General features: G+C 44.3%; 1 protein-coding gene across 3 annotated transcripts in view; it reads right to left on the minus strand.

The window, feature by feature from the left end:
* Positions 1-23,974, minus strand: part of cd2ap (CD2-associated protein) — an 88,064-nt gene that overhangs the window by 26,221 nt on the left and 37,869 nt on the right. For 2 of the 3 annotated variants that reach the window (XM_076083719.1, XM_076083720.1), the window contains 5 exons: positions 18,330-18,487; positions 8,630-8,807; positions 6,677-6,777; positions 5,269-5,395; positions 3,089-3,267 (listed from right to left, as the gene is read on the minus strand). In XM_076083719.1, coding sequence (XP_075939834.1) covers positions 3,089-3,267; positions 5,269-5,395; positions 6,677-6,777; positions 8,630-8,807; positions 18,330-18,487 — 743 coding nt within the window. Of the gene's footprint in view, positions 1-3,088; positions 3,268-5,268; positions 5,396-6,676; positions 6,778-8,629; positions 8,808-18,329; positions 18,488-18,865; positions 23,272-23,974 lie in introns of those variants that run through there. The other variant, XM_076083722.1, reaches the window with a different exon arrangement.

The raw sequence follows: 23,974 nt of genomic DNA on the forward strand, positions 1-23,974 counted from the left end.
ATTGTAGATTATATGGAAAGAAAGAAGAATTATTAAGTGATGATTAGTCAGTCACAGCATAAAAATAAAATAAAGACTACATGGAAATAAAGAACCCGAAAATAGAAAAGGAGTACTATCATGCTGTGGTGACTGAGAGAAATGAAAGCAGAGTATCAACCTGCTAAAAGTAACCAGGCAGGTGTACAACAGAACTTTTCGGATTAATTGAAAATCATCCCAAAAAAAAAAAAAAAAGAATGTCCCGAGCAGGATGCTTTATGTCCTCGATACTGCTGCAGGCAGAGGGGAGAGCAGCGAGAGGATTGGTCGAGGCCAAGCGGAGATATCTTTGGCCGCGAGGAGGAAGAGCGTGAGAGCATGCGACATGTGAGGAGTGGAGGAGAGCGAGGGAAGCCGTGTTAGTGGTACTGCAGTAGATGGAGTTTAGACAAACCAGACAGGAGTACCAGTAAATGTGGACGTACTGTAGACACCTAAAAGAATCTATATCACTTTAAGCGCTGTGCTGTCAGACAGCCCGTTCTGATGGGGAACTGAAGTCCTCGTATCCATCTGTGTGATCCTCATCGCCACCAGACTCCATTGGAGAAAAGAAAACAGGAATTTTAACAGGAAGAACACGGGGGTTGCTTGTCTGCCGCCACCTCCATCTGTTAAGCTTAGTTGACACTCGCCGTAGTAAGAGGCGCGCGCCAGAAAACGACGTAATCCCGGCGGTGCTTCGTCGTGCCCCTCGGAATTTTTGTGACCGTCACAAATAGTTCACTGACAAAAGCACCGTTTACACGCCCAGGGATTATACAAAGAAGGACAAGTCGCTGTTAAATGCTTTAGAAACGGGTGTTAAAAATCTTCATTTGAGTCAATATTTTGCAGCCAAATCAAATAGTTTACAGGATATTCAACTTACGTTTCTTTACCATGCTTTTAATATTGAACTCGTTTCTTTACAGGGCTTGAACAAAGGTCTCCATGAAAATAAGTTTACAGATAATTACTATCCCTCCTCTGCATTGTGGAGGCTGGTTTATGGCTTTTTGCCAGTTACACCTTCATATCTCTGGGTTACACTCGCCTTTTTGATTCAAAAACAAAGTTTTTGTTTCTTTGTGTTATCGTGTGACTTTGGTGAATCACAACTAACCAAAGACTCACAACAACACTCGCTAACTAACCCGATGGAGGCAGCGGTAGACCAGCCACTCCCGTGCTGTCTGAGGTAAAAATACTGTTTTAGTTGTTTTTCCCAATGGAGTCTGGAGGCTTGGGCGACATCATATAGAACTGCTTCAGTTGCCCGTAGGAACACACAGGCTTTATAGCTGTCTGACAGCAAGGTATATTCGCTGCAGATATTCTAAATATAGCGTTAGTTTCTCCAAACTCCATCCACTGCTGTAACACACAGACTATGGAGAAGCACCTCTTCCAAACCATCCCTTTCATATCAACATGCCATTGATCCCATATCCTCCCTTGTGTTTATTAAAACTCAAAATACGAAATAAACGAATAAACAGAAAAAAAAAATCAAAAATTTGGGTTTTGTTTCCATTTAAAAAAGTAGACTTCCTGTCTCCACACTGGCTGAGTTGATCTTAAACTGTGTCAGTGTATCTGGTATTTCCTGCTTGAATTTACGGTCATTGAACGTGCCGATGACAGCGAAACAGGTGTATTCACAAAAAGAAGAAGCTTCAGGTGAATCTGGGACTGTTCCTCCAGTGTAAACAACAGAAAGATGCATCTTCCTCCAAACGACACAGAAATAGAGAGAATAGACCCGTGTGTCGTATAGATAGTTAAGAGATAGAAGTGAGACATATGTTTACATAGCCTGCTGCTAGTAACTGTCAGGACTGAAACATTTTGGGTGGATGTTATTTACATAGACCACAGATGGAAATGAGCCTCATCTCATTTGCATAAGTTGCGGCTTTAAATGATGTGATGCCAGGCTATTTAGAACGGCTACGAGTCAGGAACCATCAGAGTCCACTGAAGGACCGCTGGTTGAGTGCGTTGACTAGATTATTTCTGTGAACAGTAGTGGGTGTGAATCCTTCAGTTTCTCGTGATTCTCTCTGAGTCGCTGCAGTCTGCATGTGTACGATTATGCAGTTTTACATTTGAAAAAGTTGTATCAACTGATTGCGATCCTGCTGAACTTGCACAAATAAACATTAATGAAATGTTTTTAGTATTTCTCAATGATGTATCTCAGTGATTTCAAAAACAACCATTTAAAAAATTGAAATAAAAAATAAATATGCTTCATGTTACATAAACAAAATCTGCTAACCTGAGGTGAGCTGCCTTTGTATTTCTCAGTACACTTGCCAATGAGTGTATGATTACTGTCCCTCAGCAGCAATATGTAAATAAATGAAGGGATAGATATTGTAACTGGATTTAGAATCTTGATTCTTACACAAACCCCCATCCCTAGTAAATAGGTAAAAACATTAACTCAAATGCCAACGTTATGAATGAAGCTTCCAGCTATTCGGTACAGCCCTACTAGTAGGTGTTGGGCTATGCCCAGTGTTATATCTGACTCACACAGTGGTCAGTCTGTGGTGATATTCCTCACCTGTTACAATACATAGTGCATGTGCTAAAACAAAACCTTGGTGCAGTCCTGAATAAGGATTGAAGCAAGTTACCCTTCTGAACCCCACGAGAAATGTTTTCTTTAAAAAAATATAAATACACCGTTTGTCAAAGCCAGAAACTGCAAAAAACAGAACTTATTGCTGGTTTTCAAATGGTCCTTGAACGCATCATGTGTCACTTTTGCCAAAAAATAAACTGTTTGCACAAACGATACCGTGTAAGAAATATTAAATGCTGTGCTCCTCAGTGCAACTGTAAAACCAACAGTCATAAAAAACAGTCAGTGACACTTGGACTGAACTGCAGTATGTTTACACAGAGCAGAAAGGACTGGAGAGCTTGTAAATATGCAAATGATGGTCACCACCTCCAGATGATTGCTGGCTTTAACAGTGACACTGGTGAGCAGTGGTATGTACGTGCACATTCGGCTAGAACAACATTTCATAGACTGTATGTTCTCACTTACTCTCTCCTTCTTCTCCTCCAGTTCGTGGCTCGGCAGTCGGGCCCTTAGTTTGACCGACCCTTCTCTGAAAATATCGCCGAAGCCGACGCCTCGGATCTTCTTGGGCTGAGCGATGACCCCGTTCCCCGAGGCGGGCTGCGGGGGCACGGGGGAGGCGCCGCTTTCTATTCCACTTCCATCTGCGGAGGAGAGACACGGCGGTGGTGAATTAATCACATCTTACTGCTGCAGTACTCTATGGACCCATTAACAGTTTGGAAACTATGATGCCGTACGGACATGTGCGCACGCAGTTTGGCAACGGAAGTACGGCAAAAGCTCGTCTAGTTTGAATAGAGAATAGTAGAATATATCAGCTGTTGAAAACAAGAACTGAACATGTAGGTGTCCTTGTAAAAGCCTTCAATCAGTATCAGATACATACTCATCTGTGTTTAGTACCTACGCCAACCGTTAAGTGACTACCATGGGCTAAGAAGCGTCTGTAGTCGTCGTGACGTCACCCTTTGGTTTGTGGACTGTTCGTTTTGAAGCCTAGAAGTTCGGCGATTCGGTTGTCGCCATTTTGGCTTTTTGCAACCGGTGAACAGAAGTGACCATATTAAGACTGCAGAGGAGCGACGTAGAGACTCTGGTAGGGTAGCGACCTGTCAATCACAAGGTAGCCCCGCCCTAAAGCATACCCTGCTTTATGGTCTGTTTGACTCTAAATGGACCATAATTTACTAAATGAACATCATGCTGTATTGAAGAAGACTTGAAACTAGAGATTGAGACCATAAACTCATGTTTACAATGTTTACTGAGGTAATAAATCAAGAGAGAAGTAGAGTCATTTTCTCATAGACTTCTATACAACCAGAGGAGTCGCCCCCTGATGGACATTAGAGAGAATGCAGGTTCAAGACACTTCTGCATTGGCTTCACATGTCAGAACCGGAGGTTGCCGCCTGGTTACTACAAGCAATCACGGACGTATTTGTCTGAAAGTCACCAGTTAACACGGTTACTCGTTAAACTGAAACACGGGACCGCAGTAGAACTTGAATCCCCTGTTGGAGTATCAATTCTGACAACCGAACATGCAACAAGCAGACATTGTGATGCTGGCAATGGTTTTAATTCAACGTTTAAAGCTTGCCAACTCGTCTAGACGGCTTTGGAAAGACTTCTGTTGCCCACATGCCCACGCGTATCTTTGATGAAGTCGGCTGTGAAAGGGTCTATAGGACAGGATACATTATTATTCTTGGAAAATACACATTTTATTCCCCTTTCAGCCACCAGAAGGTGCTAGAACTCTGTTTGTGAGAGAACACAGATTACATTACACCATTCCTAAATGTATGAATGACAATATTCATTCTTAAACAACTTTATGTCTGCAGCACACCAACACATAATGAAATGAAAAGCAGGCACAAGATGGGGAACTTGATTCACAGAGCTGTTGGACCTCCCAGTCACACAACTAGCAGACAAAAGGCTTCAAACGTCTGAACCCTCAGCCAAACTTCTTGTTCAGGCTTGTTTCACTTTAGCCGCAGTAACACCTGAATGTAACTGCACTTCATTTTACTGACAACGAATGAATGGCCACAATGCAAAGAGAAGCAACATGGGGGGAATGGGAAGGAAATGCTCGGCATCAACAATTCTCGAATAAGTCTTGAGGCAGATATGAGAGAAAGTAATGGTCTCTGTCCTCTGACGCAGGCGGCTGCCGTCACATGCTAACAGAGCTTGTTATTGTTCCATGAGAGAGTAACTAGAGAGAGGAGTATTGAAGATCTTGTTATTCTTGTTGGACTCTCTGTTATCTGGGTCAATTAACACTTTGTTGGCAACGTCCCTTGACTTCTTTCTGCGTCTCTTACCTAGAGGTTCAGGCTGAAGTCGTCAATAAGAGCACTTCTTTTCGATACATTAAAGGACGGTTCCATTGAACCGATGTTTACGGTCTATAGACGCTATAACCTGGAATACAAGAGACGCCTGATGGGTTTGTTCGAGTGAGCCAAGTTTCAGAGACACGAATAATCCAATAACAGCCAAAGTTGAGTCGAAGAATAACAAGAAACCCTTTTGCTGAACTGCGGCAAATCCACCCGCCTTGAGCTTGAGAACTTCACATTTGTGAGGGGGGGGGGGGCGCTTGTTTGCCGCTTTTCCCGTCTTACCGGTCTCGTCCGCAGCCGCGTCGTTGGCGTCTCCGTCCTCTCCCGTGGCATCCAGCTCTTTGACGAAGTTGGAGGGAAACAGTCCTGACTTGCCGTTGAAGCTGCCGTTCCACCAGCCCTCCTCAACCTGCGCGGGGACGACAGTAGAAGATTTAAACAACCTGACATAGTAATGCAATTTGGGTTTTTCTGTACTTTAAAATGCAAAAAACAACATGGCTGACTTAACCCCGACTAACCCCTCTCGACAGACGAAGGGGATATCAGGTCGTTAGGTGTTTACCGATCCAGTCTTAAACCTCCAGAACTGTTGCCAGACTCATCTAATATGTCATATATGTGTCGACCGTGTTTCACATTTAGGAGTTCAATGCTGGATGATTATGTCGGCATTTTCCAAGCTACGCTACGCCAACGAGAGACACGAGCCGGAGCAGCCGACTGTGTTTCCGAGCGACTTGTAAGCATCCTAGCCACGGATGCTAACATTAGCTAACACACTACAGTTGACTGATATTAAAACCTCCAGTTCTTCGTGTTGGTCGCGTCTCCCCAACTGTGTCTCATCAAGACCTTCTACCTTTTCGGGGCGGGGGGGGGGGGGGGGTTCTCACTGCAAAGCATCACTACAGCGAGTCGTATCCCCACATCAGTCCTCGTCTTGTTCACACCGGCTTCTCCATGAGATCCCCAGAGAGAGATTACGTACGTTGTTGTTGTTTTTGGCACGACAATCTTAAGAATAGCCTGTAGTGTGTGTGTGTGTGTGTGTGTGTGTGATGCGCTATTTTTCTCTCAGATCTAGTTCTCAGCTGTGAACATTCCCGTTACGAGCGTGATGAAACCCACATTTCACAATAGTTTAGTCCACAAAACTCTTGTGGCTTTCAGGAAGCTCAGCGGTTCCACTGGTTCCATCGATATATGATCAACACGAAGATGATAACGTTTTTATTAAGAACAATTTTAATAACAATGCAAAGCAATTTAGAAAAATAAAATAAAATGTGCATTTGTTGCAATAAGAAGTATAAATTGACATGTTAACGACCAACTTGTACATTGTAATACACACACATTATGCATTTAATGTTCGTCGCCACAGCGCACACATCTACCTCCTTATGAGAACGTCTCTCCCGTCTCTTACCTGTTCTGACTTGCCAGCACCACAAATAACCAGTTAACAGTTATTTGTTTTAGTGGTTGTAATATTACACACAAAGCAACTCAAATTACACACAAAAGGAACTGAGCCCCGCTGTCTTGTTTATCCTTAACGCCCAAAAACAGGTTGGCCGTTAAAAAGGGCCCATGTGGATGATCCAGGAAACGCCTGCTTTACTCAGCCGCTCATGACAGAACTTCATTAAAAGTCTATCGCGTTGATGAACGCATCTAAAAGTACCTCTTCGATGACGTCTACGATCTCTCCGATTTTCAGCTCCAGCTCGTCCTCGTTCTGCGGCTGATAGTCAAACAGGACCTTGCACTGTCTCCTCTTGGGCTCTGTGGAGGGCGGGTCAGAAGACAAGAATAAAAAACAAACAAACACCAGTTAGTCACCCAACCTGTTGTGAGCTCGTGCCAGTCTGTGTTTTGTCAAATGTGGAGAAGCGCTTGGGTGTGCGCGCATGTGTGTGTGTGTGTGTGTGTGTGTGTGAGCCACGAGCATGTCTGTCTCCTCTAGAATATGAAAAGGGGAGGGGGGGGGGGGGGGGGGGTAGGTTGGCGTGAGAGCTGAGACGGGTGAGACAGCAAGCGAGGTGTAAATCCAGGGAGTGGGAGGCGTCAGGCACACACCCTGCTGAACAAGCAGACCTGCACACGGGGGGAGCGAGCGGAGAAGGAACGGCGCTGACGTGAACGTGAAGGGACAGCATCCAGCAGAGCTTCAAGTCCAGCCTGAGGACGGCTGGCACAAAGCTGGTCCCCACACTTACAGGACAACTTTGTTCATTTACATTCCCTGATCGACTGCCATGTGGTAAGAATACAAGTAGATCAGCTTTAATGTGCATGACGAGGCGCAACGAGAGCAGTGAAGACTCACAAACGGTGCAGATGCAGAAGATAGCGCGGGGACTTTTCCTTCGCTCCTCTGAGCGTGAGAAACAGGTGTAGCCGGCGTACAGTCTGGATAGGCTCAACAATAAGACATAAGGAAATGTCCCGCATTACTTTATCTTCAATGTAATCAAGAAGCAACATTTCTCGTGTTTATTCGCATCACGTCCCGTGTAGAGAGCAGACCGTGCAGAGTGACAGCTGGTGCAGGAGGAGCTCTGCACCAGCTGTCCCGTGGTGAAGGGGAACTGAAATAACGAAAATACATTGGGGGAAGGAAAACGTAGACCGTACAGGGATTTGTATTAAACACAAATAGGAAGTGTAGTATTTCATGCTTTCACCGGCAGTATTAATACTGCACATCACTCCAACCATCTTCTGCACTCGCATGTGTGCATGCAGGGAGGGACACATGAGCTCAGGTGAAGCAGTATGCAGAAGGAAGTGTTGACCATGTCAACACACTCGTCCTGTACTCCACGCTAACTAGGGACGGGTGTCATTAGGACTTTATTGATACTAGTACTCTTATCCACACTCTCATCGGTTCTTTTTTATTATATCGTTAGGAAAAAAAGACAATTCATTAAGAAAATAATTTCAAGCAAGTTCAAATACATTCACAGCTGAACAACTAGCTACGCGATTAGCTTTCAATAACTTTATTTATATAGCACCTTTCCAAAACAAAGTTACAAAGTGCTTCAGAAAATAAAACATGAACGCAAATAAGAAACAATCAAAAAGGGAAGATAAGATAATAAAATATATAAATAAGTGAATAAAATAAACCACACAGTAAGAGTGAGTCTTCAGAAGAGACTTAAGAGGAAATATTATCCTTTCTTCTGATCAAACTCTGCATGCCGTCGCTGACGTTATCTGCAGTGGACGAGGACGGACGGCTGCTCCACAAACACAAGACAACTGAGCATTTCTGCAGATTTGTGTTCTGCCTGTTGGCCAAATGTTGTGATAAACTGCTCACAACATTTGAACATTATAAAGTACTGAGCCAGAGTGTGTGCGTGTGTGTGTGTGTGTGTGTGTGTGTGTGTGTGTGTGTGTGTGTGTCAGAGTCAAGCACAAAGAGACAGAGAGAAGAGGTTTGAGAAGAGGACATGTCACTGCAGAGCTTCTAAAGTAGCGATAGCAGAACCGTTAACTTATCAATACTGCGGGTTTTTACTCGTTTAGAACCGGTTCCCTTTTAGAACTGAGTTTCCGGGTTTCCCTAACGCAGACTATTCACATGCATCCTTCCAACCACAGAAGAAGCAGAGCGTCTTACTCTTGGAAGCGGCCGGCGGCTGAGGCAGGAAGCCGCCGGTCGGGATGCCGATGGTGCTCATCCTCTGGACCAGGTTGGCCACGTTCCCCGCGCTCTTCTCTCTCCTCAGAGGCTGAGACGCCTCCTCTTTAGGCTCGCTCTTGGTTTCCTTGACCTCTTTGGATTCCTTCTTCACTTCCTACAAAAAAACAAATAAAAACACCAGACACGGCAATAAGTGGGAAGCTCTCTGTTCCACCGCGTCTTTAATGCACCATACTTTAGGATCACTGTTATTAAATCACTATTCTATCTGCAAGATGTCATGAAATATTCTGCATCTGTGGCTTCCATTGCTAATTCAATACTGAACAATGACATTCTTTCCATATTCATAAAAGACATTTTGAATGATTTCTTAAAAAACAGGTGATGTATTACATTTAAATGAAAATGAAATGTGAAAATTGTAACGAAGAAAATAGATTTTTGCATTGACATCAATCAAAATATAGGTGAATGTTAAAACAACGTGGGAGACATTATACTAGATGAAGTCATCTTCTCAGAGAGGAACACCGTGATCACTTTTGTTTGTTCGGTGGCAGACAGAAGCTTTATCGTTTGCTGGGCGCAGGCCGTAAACCTCACTTTATAACCCACAACCCTAAACCCCAGATGAACCCGTCAGGGAGGCGAGGACACGCACACAGCAACAAATAAGCCCAGCAGACCCTATTGTTCCTCTTGGGACTGCAGCCAAAACAGTGTGATCACCCAGACCACTTCCTGATGTGGTCTACGGGACATTCCGCTACGCTGCAAAACACGATGCATCTCCGTTCCACATCCAGGAGCCATGTGCACAAAAGGTGCACATGGCAGCTGAGACTGCAACAGTGTGGTCACGTGACGCGAGGAGGGGAAGCGAGATGTGACGACGACGCGCATGCTGCCGGGCTAAAGAGCCATGAAATAACCCGCAGCTATGGCAACGTGTGGCAGTGCTGCGTGGTACTGGTCACAGCCCACCTGTGCTAAATGTAGCGTCACGCAGCCACAGCTGCTCTCCCAGCCGGGGGAACTCCCTGAGATGAAAGGCACAAGGTCCAAGTCGCACCTTCACTAGGTAGGGGGGGGGTCACTGGTGCATTGTGTGTCAGTCCTATAGACACGCAACACAGCAGCTTTTTTCAAGTATAATAATTAAATGAGTGTACTCAAATACGGGAACATCTTAAAATGTCCATTACCCAACACACAACCATATTTGCAGGCAACTTAAAAGTCTCAAATGATCCTAACCTGCATGGGGAATGCTTTTGCAGCAGCTTATTACGGCACTGTAACTATATCTGTGGTGCATTATTTATTTTTATTCATTACTTTGTCTAATTGTATTCTATTTGAATAGATTTGTTTCTTATTTTATTGTATTTAAATGTCATTCTAATGCACGTCTTTGTGCGGCACTTTGAATTGTTTGAAAGGTTTCAGAGTGTCATTCATTTGCCAACACAAAAATAAAACACAATAAACAATGTTAGACATCGTCGTTATTGTGAATTATTTTAACCGCATTGTGAAAGTCTGATACACCTTGTATTGTGTAGTACTATTATTATTATTATTATTATTATGTATGCAGAAATAGTATTTTAACTGTCAAATTCAAAAAAGGTGCCATCAGCCTTTCAGTGCATTTATTAAGGGCATTTAGGATTACTGAATGTTTCGTGCAGTTCATAAAGAATAAGGGACACAGACATCAGATAGCATCAGTCCTTCCTCTAGCAGATTGAAGCGGCAGCAATCCAGCAGCTTTTATTCTCACACATGTAGAAAATAAATTTCTTTCTACCGGCCAGAGCGACGGGCAGCCTCCGTAATTTACTCTCATTCGGCGACTGAAGAGTGCTCATTCTGGACCCTGTGCGCAAGAGAAATAAACTTGCCTTTAAACAAACGGTTCATAAAGAAGTCTGCTCAGCAGACGGCGTTCACAGCAAAGTTCATATTGCAACAACCCTGCATCTTTAAGTGTGCCTTCGACTAAAACCAGCAACCCAAACTCTACTTAGACTCTCAACAAGTTCAAAAAGGAAGACAAATCAGAATCTATTCTTTCCAGCTCTATGCATCTTGTTCTTTATGAAGTTGGAAGTCCCGTCCTCCTGTCAGAGGAGCAACTTTTGGGTGGGATCGCTGTGAACCCCACGCAGCTTAGGGGCATTCCCGCTCCTGTCACATTCTACTCTCTGTGTCCTCGACTTTCACTGCAACATAGAAGCATCACCTCTATGGAAACAGCACACGCATGGCTAGAACTAGAGTTACAATGCCATAAATCATAAAAAAGAAAGTTAAATTTATTATTTTACAATAATTTGACAACATTGGAATCTACAACATGTCTGCAGGTTGCCACAAGAGTTACCAATGTTGGAAGGCTCTATGTGCTATATATATATATATATATATATTGAGCTCTCCTCTCTGCTCTGTGCTCAGTTCAGTCAAAGTTTCACAGAATTGTTGTCATGTGACTGTTGGTCTCAGATGAATCAATCATGGCTTCATAGTTGCGCTGAGCAGCTCAGAATTTAATGTTTTTTACAGCATCTGATTAAAGCAAAAGGTTTACTTGTGGCGAGATTTTAAATGAGACATCTAGAATAACATGATTTTGAAGAAATATCACAATTTTAAGCTTAGATTCTTTTCTTTTTTTCACAAAACCATCACAGATGGTGTGTTTAAAGAACGTCGGAAAGATGAAACACTGACGATAATGACAGTCTTTACAGCTTCCGGCTATAATAACGGGTGTAGTTTGAGCGATTGTTAAAAAAAAAAAAATGCTTTTAGGTTAAAGGGTTAAAGGGCCGCGGCGTATGACCACGAGCGTATACAACGATCCTCAGACACACTCTGTGTAGACTCCAGTCAAAGGGTGACGGAGGCTTTTCCTGCCAATGGCTCCAAGGCCCACAAACAGGCCCAACAAGTCAGTATTACCGAAACTGAAGGGAAAACTTCCTGTATAGAGAAAATGATCATTATCACTCAAACACACCCACACGGAGGGACTGGTTTGGTGCTCCGCTGTTTTCAGTCATTAAAAATAAGAAACGTCACACTGGGAGCTCAGAGGAACAGCAACTAAGTGTGTGTGTGTGTGTGTGTGTGTGTGTGTGTGTGTGTGTGTGTGTGTGTGTGTTTAGCTGGACGATTAACCAGTTCACCATCCACTTCCTGGTTCGCACACGCCGACTTCGCTCTTCCACGGGAGAGGAAGTCCAGCTGTGTGTGTGTGTGTGTGTGTGTGTGTGTGTGTGTGAACAGGCATGAGAGGAAAAGCAACAGAATAGAGTGCTTCAGGAATGTGTCCAAAAAACCTGGAAATGAGTCAGCAATCTTTGCACTTCCGGTTCCCTTGTCTCAAAGTCGATGTTTTTATGGGTTTTTGGTTTAGTGTCTGGAATAAGGTCCGTGCTTAAGAGATTGCGTTCTACACTATAAAACACAATCAGTAGATCCCCCTCTCTGGAATTTTCAAGCTTTTATGCGTCTTAAAAAAGGCAGTTGGTAACAAGCGGCTAAATAACTAGTCCTCCTTGCAGTGTAGTTGGTTCATAGCCTAGCGTTAGCTTTTTACTCCACGCGATTGCATTTACCCTTCAAAAATAAAAATAATGATGTTCATCTGTGGAGAGTATCCCACTGAACAAAAATATTGGGGGCCACAGAGCTGATTTCCTGCAATAATCCAAAACTCAGTGGTAATAAATCCCACTGGCTTTTTGTCTAGGGAACCACTTACCGATTGGCCAATAAAAATGCTTGATCCCTGTATACCCTGGATATATTGAGGGTATTCTCTGGACACCCTCTATAAGAGTACATCACAGTAAGACACCATCAATTACAGAGGCAGAAACAGACTACAGTAAAAACAGCTTCCACAGAGAGACGATGATACGGAGAGAGGAAAGCGTAACGTGTGCGAGTGTAGTTTGTGTGAGTGGATCTCTGCTGAGAGCTTCACATCGCCACATATATCCACACACACACGTGGGGGTGTTAATTAGATTGAACATTAACTACAGGCATCATCTCCTCGTCCTGCACACTCATAAAACAAAAGGACCTTTTGTCTTCCCTGACAACTTTGACAGGTCTCATGGTTGAAGTGGCCAACACGATAGAAATTACAAGAAACACTGGGCTCTTCACTGAAGAGGTGATGCCAACAGCTGCCAGTCTGTCCCGCGTGTTCTAGGACTCGGACCGCAAGATCTCCATGGACAAGAGTCTAAAGGCTTACAGCTATTTTGTGAGCAGTTTAGTCCACGACCTCGGGACCAGAGTAGCCGTCTTGGTTTTGCCCGGGTAGCTAGCATCGCTAAAAACAAATCCCCCGGTAGATAGCGAACTAGCTTTCTCCTGCATGAAAACAATGAACAAAACGACGACAAAAAAAACACAGACCTTGGTGGTGATATTGCCGGAAACATAGCCAGACACATCTGTGATATTATCACCCTGTGGTGTCTGATCTGTAGCGGGTGTTTCACAGTTTTAGCTAGTTAGCAAAATCACTCCGCTCCTCCAGACTTTAGACGGAGGTTTTTGATCTATGTCTTTTTTTAAACTGCTCACATTTGTGTACAACTACTGGCGGGACTCAAAAGCAGCCCTTGTTTTTTCCCCGATTTGATTGGTTGGAACAGCCGTAAACAGCGCCTACTAGAGGCATTACTGCTGCAGTGTTGAACCTGCCTCCAGTTGCCTGCCCTCCATCTGGAAAGCACGCCGATGTGTGATGTCATCTGCAAAGAACCTATCAGCATGGCAGTGCAACAGTTATTTATAATCATGAGGAGCGAATCGGCAATGATCCCTATAACAGACCTGGGTACCACTTTGAGATATTGTAGACGTGAATCACTGCTGTCTGCACAATGAATGGCTGCACATCATTGGCATAAATCATCTCATGCTCCCCCCGAAGACAAACATTTTTAGATTAAATTGAAAGCAAAATTAGGATCGATCTAAGATCTTTGTGCTCTTCACTGTAAATAACATGTTCTTGTACTTTACTTGAGTATTTCCATTTTATGTAACTTTATACTTCTACTCCGCTACATCTTAGAGGTGAATAAGTACTTTTTACCTTAATACCTTTTTTTGACAATATTAGCTACTTTGCAGATTCAGATTCTTAATACAAAATATAAATGTGTGTAAGTGTCCGTTGACATGTTGCGTATGAAAATGCATGGAAAACGCCAGCCGTGCTCCTTTCATCCATTTATCCAAGGTGCGTGGGAGGTTGCGCTCATGTCAAGACCATAGACTACAAGAAGTGGACGTAGTCATGGTGACGTCACCATCTTGTATTAAGGCCGTCGCCATGTTGTTTTTCCGCAACCAATGAACAGAAGTTACTATATTTGGAATGTGGAGGAGTGACGTAGAGACGCCGTATACGTCTCTGGTAGCAACCTGTCAATCACAGTAAGCCCCGCCCTAAAGCATACTTTACTTTATAGTCTGTTTGACTCTAAATGGACCATCATTTACTAAATGAACATCATGCTGTATTGAAGAAGACTTGAAACTAGAGATTGAGACCATAAACTCATGTTTACAATGTTTACTGATGGAATAAATCAAGAGAGAAGTAGAGTAATTTTCTCATAGACTTCTACAACCAGAGGAGTCGCCCCCTGCTGGTCAGTTGAGACAATGAAAGTTTCAAGACACTTCCGCATCGGCTTCACTCGGGAGAACCCAAGGTTGCCGCTTTGTCTAGCCTGCCGTTACTAAGCAACCAAAACCTGCGCGCTGCGATGAAGGTGAAGTTGCTTTAAGTTAGCAGAAAGCTTCGCTGACTAAACTAAGTCAAAACAAAGAGAATATATGGATATGGATATATGGATGTCCAGCTGTGTAAATCCCTCACCTTTCAGCCGGATGTTGTGACATCTTTGGACAAACCGGGTGAATAAAGACCGTAAAGCTCAGAGCAATAATGTCACCTTCTCCTCAATATATTTACGGATATATAGAATATATTTCAGACTGAAAGAAAAAGATGTATGCGAGCTGTGAATGGCTGTTTCTCGTCACATGACATGTCGCTCTCGCTTTTGAGCCCTCTGCTACATCGATCATTTTGAAGACGCAATAAAACCCGACATGTGTGACATGGGCCTCCTTTTAAGTAGTACATGATCGTTAAGTATATATTGTGATGAACGCATGAATAATTATAATCCAATACATTATGCTGAAATGGCTCATTCTGCATAGTGAGTATACTTTCACTTTTGGGACTTTAAGTGTATTTTGATGCAAACATTTGGAATGCGGGACTTTCTGAAGCAAACTGCTCACCACTGCGGAGGAAATGCACCAGGCGAGGGTGCTTTTCCTATAAAGAAAAGCTTCCTGTTCCTATTAACATTTCCGGTTTATAATGGCAACTGTAGTTCCAAAACTTAAGAGCATGATTGTTCCCACAAATAGAAATAATCCATCAATATGAACGTTTTTGTGGTGCACTATAAATACTTTTTTAAGATTACAAATGTTCAGCAGGCCTCAACATGTTTCTGATATCCAGACAGTCAGATCCGATCCCCCAGAAACACTGCTCGTACACACGGACCTGAACACCTAAACCCCACACAAATCACGTCATCTTCATGACAATCTTTTCCATCAATTACAGTCATTTCAAGGAACCAGGGACACATTCAAGTCAATTAGTTAGCACAATGAAGCGCTCCTTACCATCTCCTCCCCCGACATGTTTCATGTCCTCCCCCCCTCGGCAGCTACGACGGCATTTAAAAAAGAACCAGGAAGAGGGACGATGTCGTGGGGGCCAAAGTTCAGCCGGGCAGCAGGATCTTTAAAGGATTAACTATCCGAGTGACTGGGCCAGGCCGTTTAGCAGATTACCTATCTCACTACGAAGGATTAGGACCATAAAGGCATGCGCGGCGGGAAGATAAGCCAACTGCTCTGTAGTGACTCATTTCACTTTGTATCGGCTGTGTAAATACCTCGCCCAGAAAACCAGATTTCACAGCAGAGCGCTCAGGTGCATCGAGTGTACTACCGAGTCATAACGAGAGATGACTCGACTGATAGCGTGTCTCAGTCTACAGCTGCAGACTCAACTGTGTCACCGCATCAGCCGCAAACTGAGATTACAAATTGGATTTTAAATGGAATATTACATTTAGATATGTATAATATATTTAAATGGAATTTTTATACCAATAGGATGTTGACTGCTGCTGCTGGTAGGCATCGAGAGGGGACTCAACTGCGTACCCTTCTCACTCAGCTAATAACCGACAAGCAGCTCTCTTTAACCCTCTGAACACCAAAAACCACCGGCGGGTTTGAAAGCATGTTTCCTTTAAACAATCAGTAAAACTACAACGTTTATCACAGCCAGAAGCATGGAAAAAAGAAACGTCATTATCGTCAGATTTTCATCTTTCCGACGGTCCTTGAACGCGGCATGTGCCACGAAAGATTCAGTCAGAAAAAAAGCAACCAAAACGAAGCTTAAAATCGTGATATTTCATCAAAAACATGCTATTCTACATGTCTCATTTAAAATCTCGCCACAAGTAAACCTTTTGCTTTAACCAGATCCTGTAAAAAACATTACATTCTGAGCTCATCAGCGACATGTGTGAGTCTTCTCTCCTTCTAGCCATGAGTGTGCCGTTTCCACAGAGGTGCAGCACTTATTTCAGTGAAAGTCAAGGACACAGAGAGTAGAATGTGACTGCTTGGGTTTCAGAGGGTTAACAGGGTAAACGCCAGGGCATACAACAATTTGTGACGCATACTAATGAGCGTGCATTTAAGAATTTACACTGCCCAAAACGGCATGCTGGGTAACGTTATAGACCGGACAGCTAGCAGCGTGACAGCTGGGAGAGGCTCCGTCGCCACTGCACATTCAAGAACAGAAGAGAGCAATGAAGAAAGAGAAACCTGTTGGAATGTCCAACGTATTTTTAACTTCTTGATCCTGTTTTTCACTAAGACGTCGTCTCTGCAAACGTTTCGCTCATTCTGATTTCTTCATATATTGGATCATTTTGTGGGGACGAGCAAACCCTAAACCATTAAGGCCTTCAGTTTACACAGGACATTAAAATGTTTGTTTTTTTGTATATATTATATGCACTCGTGAATGTAAAATAACCAGCCATAAAAAAACGAGATTACCACTCTTTCACAACATCACTTCCTCCGCAGGGAACGGAAAAAAATAATTTAAAATAACGAGAAATGTCTTAATAAATTGAAGCAGCAGCAAAACTATTGCAAAACATCAGTATGTAAAAAATCTCACATAACCCAGTCCTATGCTCACTACTTCCCAAACACATGCATATTTGATAAAACCATAATATTTACTTCAGCATGAACACATTTAAACAGTAAGGTTTTTGTGATAAATGAAGTATTCCTTTAAAAGGACTGTCGAGTCTCAAGTCGCCTAATGTCACCAGTTTTCATTCAAGTTACTTTTTGGCTAAAAATAACCTTTTTGCGCGCATTGTAATAACTTGATTTACACATTTGAATGAATTCACTATATTGTCCAGCTCTAATTCTAAGAGTAAAATGCGTGTTCCTCGTTCAAAAATCCTCATCGTCGATGACAATCAGGATTGTTTTTCTTCTAACCACGACGAATGGACGACAATAACGCAGCTCTGTGTTAATCGGAAAACAAATGCTCCTTATCGACAAGCAAAGAGCTTCCTGCAGGGACAGAGAGGACACACTGCGCTAACTCATGCTTTCAGTCCCGCGCTATCGGGACTTAATGGATCCATTAAGTGCTGCTTTTAAATAGTCCATCAAATCTGATATCAATAAAGGCTGGACTATAACCTCTTTTTACGGTCAACCAGCGCACGTCCTTCATCCAACCAAAAGCACAACAACCATCGGTCAAACGGCCTCCTCGGGCCTGACACTGCAAACTCTAGACCCGCCTTCTTTTAGTTCTGGTTCCTGTTCACACTGACTTCTCTCAAACAAAGCCAGGAGGAGTAAACATGAAGTTATGGAGACTGACGGGTAACTCGTTTGATTGGACAGTTTTGGAGATTATCATCCTGCATCATCAGGACCAACGTGGGGAAATGATATTACAGACGTTCATGCAGCACTTTAATGCTTCTGATGAGTATATTTATGAAGAGATAACTGCATTATTAGTACTACTAGAGGGGAGCGCACAGCCACGAGGTGTCGAGTACAGTCACGACTCAGGGCTTGTTTTTACTGTGGGATCGCTGTCTCACACTTTTTAAAGGACTTGATGAACTGACTAAGTACACAGAGTCGGATACAAGCACAGCAGTTTCAACAGCTTTTGATGGAAATCGAGTCGTCCCCATACCGTGCACTTTAACACCTGCTCATATGCTCTTTTTTTACTGTCATTTCCTGCAAAGAAAAACGTCTACAGGATTCAACAAAGATCCAACAAATCCAGATGTGACTCTAAGAAATCAGCCCCCACATCTCCAACACAGATGTGACAGCCCTCGCAGCTTCAATGAGATTATCTCTGATGGAAACACAGCGTTTGCAACCTCAGAGGAAGTGCGAGGTCAGCTCTAGTGAAGAGTCAATTGTGATCGAGCCTTCCTCTTCCTCTCACCTTAACAAAGTTGTCGGGGAAGAGGCCCCTTTTCCCGTTGAGGTCCCCCTCCATCCAGCCGTCCTCCTCTATGTAGCGCACGTTCTTGATGACGTCGCCCGGCCGCAGGGTCAGCTCGTCCTCGTGGAGCGCGTCGTAATCGTACTCCGCCACGACCTCTGCTCAGGGAGAGAATGGTGGAAGAAAGAGAGGAAGTCGGCACAGGGGGGGGGTAGCAGGAAGAGAATAAGGGTTTGAGGGGGCGATAAGAGAAACAATAAGACACAGTTAATAACTGAATATCAAAATGACATCTTTACTCGTATTAATTCCAGAGCGATAAAACATAATAGTTGTAATAACTTTTGTAATTCTGGCAGTTTGTATAGAAACCTCCAGGGCAGTTCAGTAGTTAGAATAGCCTGCAGTAGTCACAACATTCAACATTTGTAATTATGAATTGTCATAATTAGCATACAGGTTCTTGAGCTATGGCCAAAAACCTGTTTTGTGAGGTCACAGGGACCTTTGACCACCCAATTAGAAGTCGCTTTTACCTCGAGTGCGAGTGGACGTTCCTGAGTTATCAGCAGAACGGGATGGAAGTGAGGTCACAGTGACCTTTGACCACCAAATTCATCCATTCAGTTCCTCCTCGAGTCCAGGTGGAGGTCTTTGCAATTCAAACAGGTACTCAAGTATCCGTGTACACACTGCGCGTAATATTCCGAGCGGCTCGAATACGTTTCTGATCACAAGAACAGCGAGTGAGAGAGACAGAGGCGAGGGACGTTTTGGCAGGTCTCCTGACTGCTTCCAGAGCAGCAGGTTGAGCAGCCTCTAAAAAAACAGCAGGGCTGCAGAGGACTAACTGGTAGTCAGGTATTTCACCGCGCGGTCTGGCCCTTTGAAAACACAAGACTCACGGCGGAGAGACGCTCCACTGGCACGGCCGACTTCACACAGAGCACAGCCAAAACAAGTACAAGAAGGGTGCACGTACACACACGCACGCACACAAAAAATTGCACACCTGGGCAAAGTCATTCAGCACCACAGCTACATTGGTCCAGCAGCACAAGATTAACTGCTGTTGAACTTGGCCGTTCCCACCGCCGGCTCTCCCCTCTGACATCACCGACCTTGGCCTCAACGCTACAGCAGCCCGGGCCCACATCCAATGATCTCAGAGCAGCTTTCTCCACTACATCAAATGCCAAAAGACTGAAAAGAGGATAAGGATAGAGCAGCAGCGGCTCTAGAGGGGGGAGGGGGGGCTGCCTAGTATAGCTGCCTGGAGTAAAAAAGCGAGAGGGTCAAACACGCTAAATATTCAGCGGTTACATTATTTCAGAAAATGCTGTGGAAGTCCAGTGGATGCACCAATCATGCGTTTTAGGGCTCATGCTGATCACAGTAATGCCACATATAAACCATGTGGTCAGAGTGGGCTGATGGAGCAGATACCAATCACCGATTCTTCCTACATAATGTCCCATTGGCGGCACATCGTTTACACCGTCATTACGAGTCTCTGAGTCGGAAAACTGTTCACATGAGCTTCCTGGTTGTACTTCTGAGTCAGCAGGGACACAAAATTCACTGTTTCGGATTGTGTCGCTGTTTTGAGCCACAAATCGGATCACGGATAAAACGCGATCTGTTGCACCGTGACCCCAAAGAACTACAGAAGTGTCGAACTTTCTTCACGATTTTTTCTTTTTGGACACTTGTAGGTTTTTTTGGACATGCTGCAGCCCGTACCTTCTGTGAATTCTGCTACATTTTTGTCTTTATTTGTGTTTATCACTAAATGGCATATGACAGAACACATTCATTAACATCTGAAAAGGAGGCGTGGGGATGGTATTACGTGCAGCAGACTTTGAGAAGATCACCGGCCAGGGCGGACCAACCAGCCAGACCTGCCGGACCAAATGCCACCAAACTGGCCCAGGGAGGAGAGCAGAGATGGAAGATAAGCTAACCCAGCTATAGGAGCTGAGGCTACTCCACTACCCAGCCTGCCGCTGGCTGTCTGACGTCCGGTCGCAGAAAAATAAGATGGGTGAAAGCAGCGCGAGGTCGGTGACTGTTGAGCCCACATCTTCACAGAGACCTGGATCCATCGTGGTCCAGGATCAAGCTGCACTTGACGGGCGGACAGCAGGACAGAGAGCAGGACTCTGGTGGACCAGAGGAGGAGGACCCTGTGTTTACATCATGATGCTTGGTGCTCAAACACAGTCACAGTTGATGGTCAATGTTTTCCTCCTGTGTGTTTAATGTGAAGATGTCGGCCATGTTGTCTGCCCAGAGAATTGTTGCTGCTGTTTACATTCCTGATGATGCAAATTCTAAAAATGCTCTACAGGAATGTACTACTGTGTTTGTTGAGCCACTAATGGGCTCCAACTGAATCTCGTTGTGCATCCCTGTGTTGCATAATGACAATAAAAGGTCCTTGCACCCTGCGGACTAGTGAAGTAGCACAAATATACAAAACAACATACAAAACATACAAAAGACACACACTCCGTCAGTAATGGGTCCAGTTCTGTGAGCAAGGCCGAGCTTACGAAGCAGTCAGCCCTAAGCAGCACACTGTGTCTAGACACATGAATCACAGCACAAGTTGAGACGTACACAATTAAACGACTGGGCCGAGGCCCCCCACCCCCATCCCTCCTAACAGTAATTGGGCCCATCTGTCCGTGGAGCCACAGGAAGAGATAAACAGTCTGCTGTAGTAAACAGAACAAGAGGCGACACCGACGGGCAGGAGTCCCGCTCCGCTGAGCTGATGGGGCATCTTCCAGACGACTGGATGTGGAGCTGAGGGCATATCACGGACGGACAACCCCGAAAACATAATTCCTCTGGCCGGCGTGGACGCATAAAAAACACATCATTTTTCTCACATTGTCTGTCTGAATATACCTGTATTCACCCTCAGTCTCTTTAAGCATGTCTCCCAGAAAATAATATATGGCGCAGGTAGTGGTGGGTGGAGATATTCAGATGGTGGGGGGGGATATATTCTAGTGCCATAGGAAGGGGAGCCAAATGTGATTGGCTTGTTGAATCACATGTTTTCAGATCAAGCACTGAAAAAGTTCGTTTTTTCATGATGTGTCCACTTTAATTAAATAATTCTGTGTGTTTAAAGCCAACAGCTTTCACTGGTAGAGCAGGAAGCTCACTGGCTGTTGATGCATCATGTGGATGTGGGTCAGCGGGTCAGCTCGTCATCCATGGTCAGACTGTACAAACGGTACAAAGTGAAGCTTTCATCCCGTTCCTGGTGTCGCACAAGCAGAGCACTCAGAGGGAGTCGCTAATGCGACGTTAATTTATAATCGATTCCTGAACACATTATTGAACAATATAAGATCAAAAACAACATCATGGGGCCCCAGCAGCAGCAGCCACAAACACGCTGCAAGATTTGTTCTTTGTTCTGACACAAATGCAGAAATAGGTCAAAAAGCTGAGAGCCGAGGCCAAAAGTGCATCCACTAAATGGTGTGCTGTCGAGCAGATGATGGCAGCAGAGCGAGAGTCAAAAGCCGGCACGAGAGTGAGACGAGATACGACGAGGTGCTCTGGGGTCTTCAGACAACCACGATGGGATATTACCGACAGCGTAGAAATATTTTCTATTTTGTGGTGTTTCCTTTAGTCCCGACTTGTTTATGTTCTGGTTTGGTTTAAAACCAAAGAATTGCCTCTTTGTTTTTTTTGCTAACGGGAGCAGACATCTTTCTTTCTGGGCTACATGGGTAATTACAATACACAACGTGTTTTCATCCAACGAAATATTCCGCTTCAATTTGTTGCCGTTTGGCCTTTCAAAAACAACAGTTTCCCTCTCCAGCTTGCTGCGTGCACGCCAAACATCAGCGGCACATTCACGAGAAATAATGATAGCAAGATAATGATGATGCTCATCTGTCTTAACGACGCTCTTCATACACTTTTGTAACTGCTGAGTCATCGAATAACGAGTTCGACTGAGTGACAAATGACGACCAATTTAGCAGAAAACCTCGGGTCTGTGCTTTGTCAAGTAATATATATGATCATTGGTTATCAGACACTGAACGTGCTTATGTAATGAAAGAAGTACGGTACGTCAGGAACACAATCCCAGCCTAGATGGCTGAACACAAGGAACGCCAGGACCAATACCTTCAATAGAATCCATTACTATGTCATTAAAAAAGAACATGATCACTAAAACATCGAATAGATTTTAAAACTAAATCTCGACTTAAACTAAACAAATTGACTAAAATGTGATTACAACTTTCAGTAAGCGACCAAAACTAAATTTAAAATCGGTATCAAAATGAACACTGACAAACACGCAGCAGGAAACCTGTTATCTTTCTCATTAACAGTGGCATGACACCTAGGCCTGTGGGAGTGGCGGCTCAGGATTCCTGTCATATTTAGACATATATTCACAAAGCTGAGACTCATGAGCAAGGGGGGGGGGGGGGCGTATTTACTGACGTATTCTATGTCGTAGAGCAAAACATTAACATATGTTAAGCTCACGTTAACCACCGACCTTATTTCAGGCACCAATCCAAAAACACATTAAAAAAAACACAACACATGGACTTCTAAAGAACGGAACCGGATGTGCTAAAACGCTGACTCATTTCCAGGTTTCAGGGCTCGTTCTCTCTAGAATGGGATTACTGCAGTCAGTCAAAGTATCGTAGTGTATTCTCACCACAGAGAGTAGTGCTACTGCCTGTACGTCACTCCGCATGTCTTTTGAGTGTGTGCGTATCGCCTCCTCCGCATACCTCCGTCATGCCAGCTCTTGTTCTAAACTGTCTTCTTCTTATCAGATCCCCCCCCCCCACAGTTTCGTTTCACTGAACTGGCCCAGTGGCCGAAGGGTTAAACTAACAGAGTGAGAATCTCAGTCTTCACTCGACATATTTCCAAGACTTCTTGAAGCATACTACATCATGTTCTATGTGTCATCTCCACTCTCGCGTGTGGCTATCTAACCCAGAGTGCACGCCACATGTTGGACGTCGCTTCCCGTCTGTGTGGCGGAGAAGGAACGGAACTTCCAGGTTATTGTTTTCCTTTCCTCGCACGACGCTTCCAGGTAAGGAGTTTGTAACAATATGGCTCTTATGTAAAGCCAGTGACAGACAGGGGGATGTAACGGGGGGAGAGGGGAGGGGGGCAGAGAAGGAAAGAGGGGAAATACCCGAGGCCACGCAGGCAAGCCGACTGCCAGGCAGACAAGTCAAAAAAGATCTGTGCGCTCTCTGTGCTTCTCTCGAGTCGCTCACGCAATCAGCGAGGAGGAAACTCATAACCGCATTCCTTCGCCCGCGAGCTGAGAGGAAGCTGATACGGAGGGCACGGTGTCAGCGAGTGAGCCGCTTCAGTCAATGAAAAGACAACCCTCCCGTTCACCTGCGTGTTACCCACGGCAGTGTGTGAGGAAAATAGCTCGACATGTGTGCGTTCTACCAACACACACACACACACACACACACACACACACACACACACACCTGGGAGCAGCACAGGCTTTGCACGGTGACTGCATCGCTATCGCTATTGAAACACGTCCTGTTTCACAATGTACATAACCAAGAGTTCCGTTAGCGGACTAAAAGGCCTACAGC

This window comes from Anarhichas minor, unplaced genomic scaffold, assembly GCF_050575085.1.
Source record: "Anarhichas minor isolate MPS153535 unplaced genomic scaffold, ASM5057508v1 ptg000136l, whole genome shotgun sequence".
In the NCBI taxonomy this organism is placed as follows: Eukaryota; Metazoa; Chordata; class Actinopteri; order Perciformes; family Anarhichadidae; genus Anarhichas; species Anarhichas minor.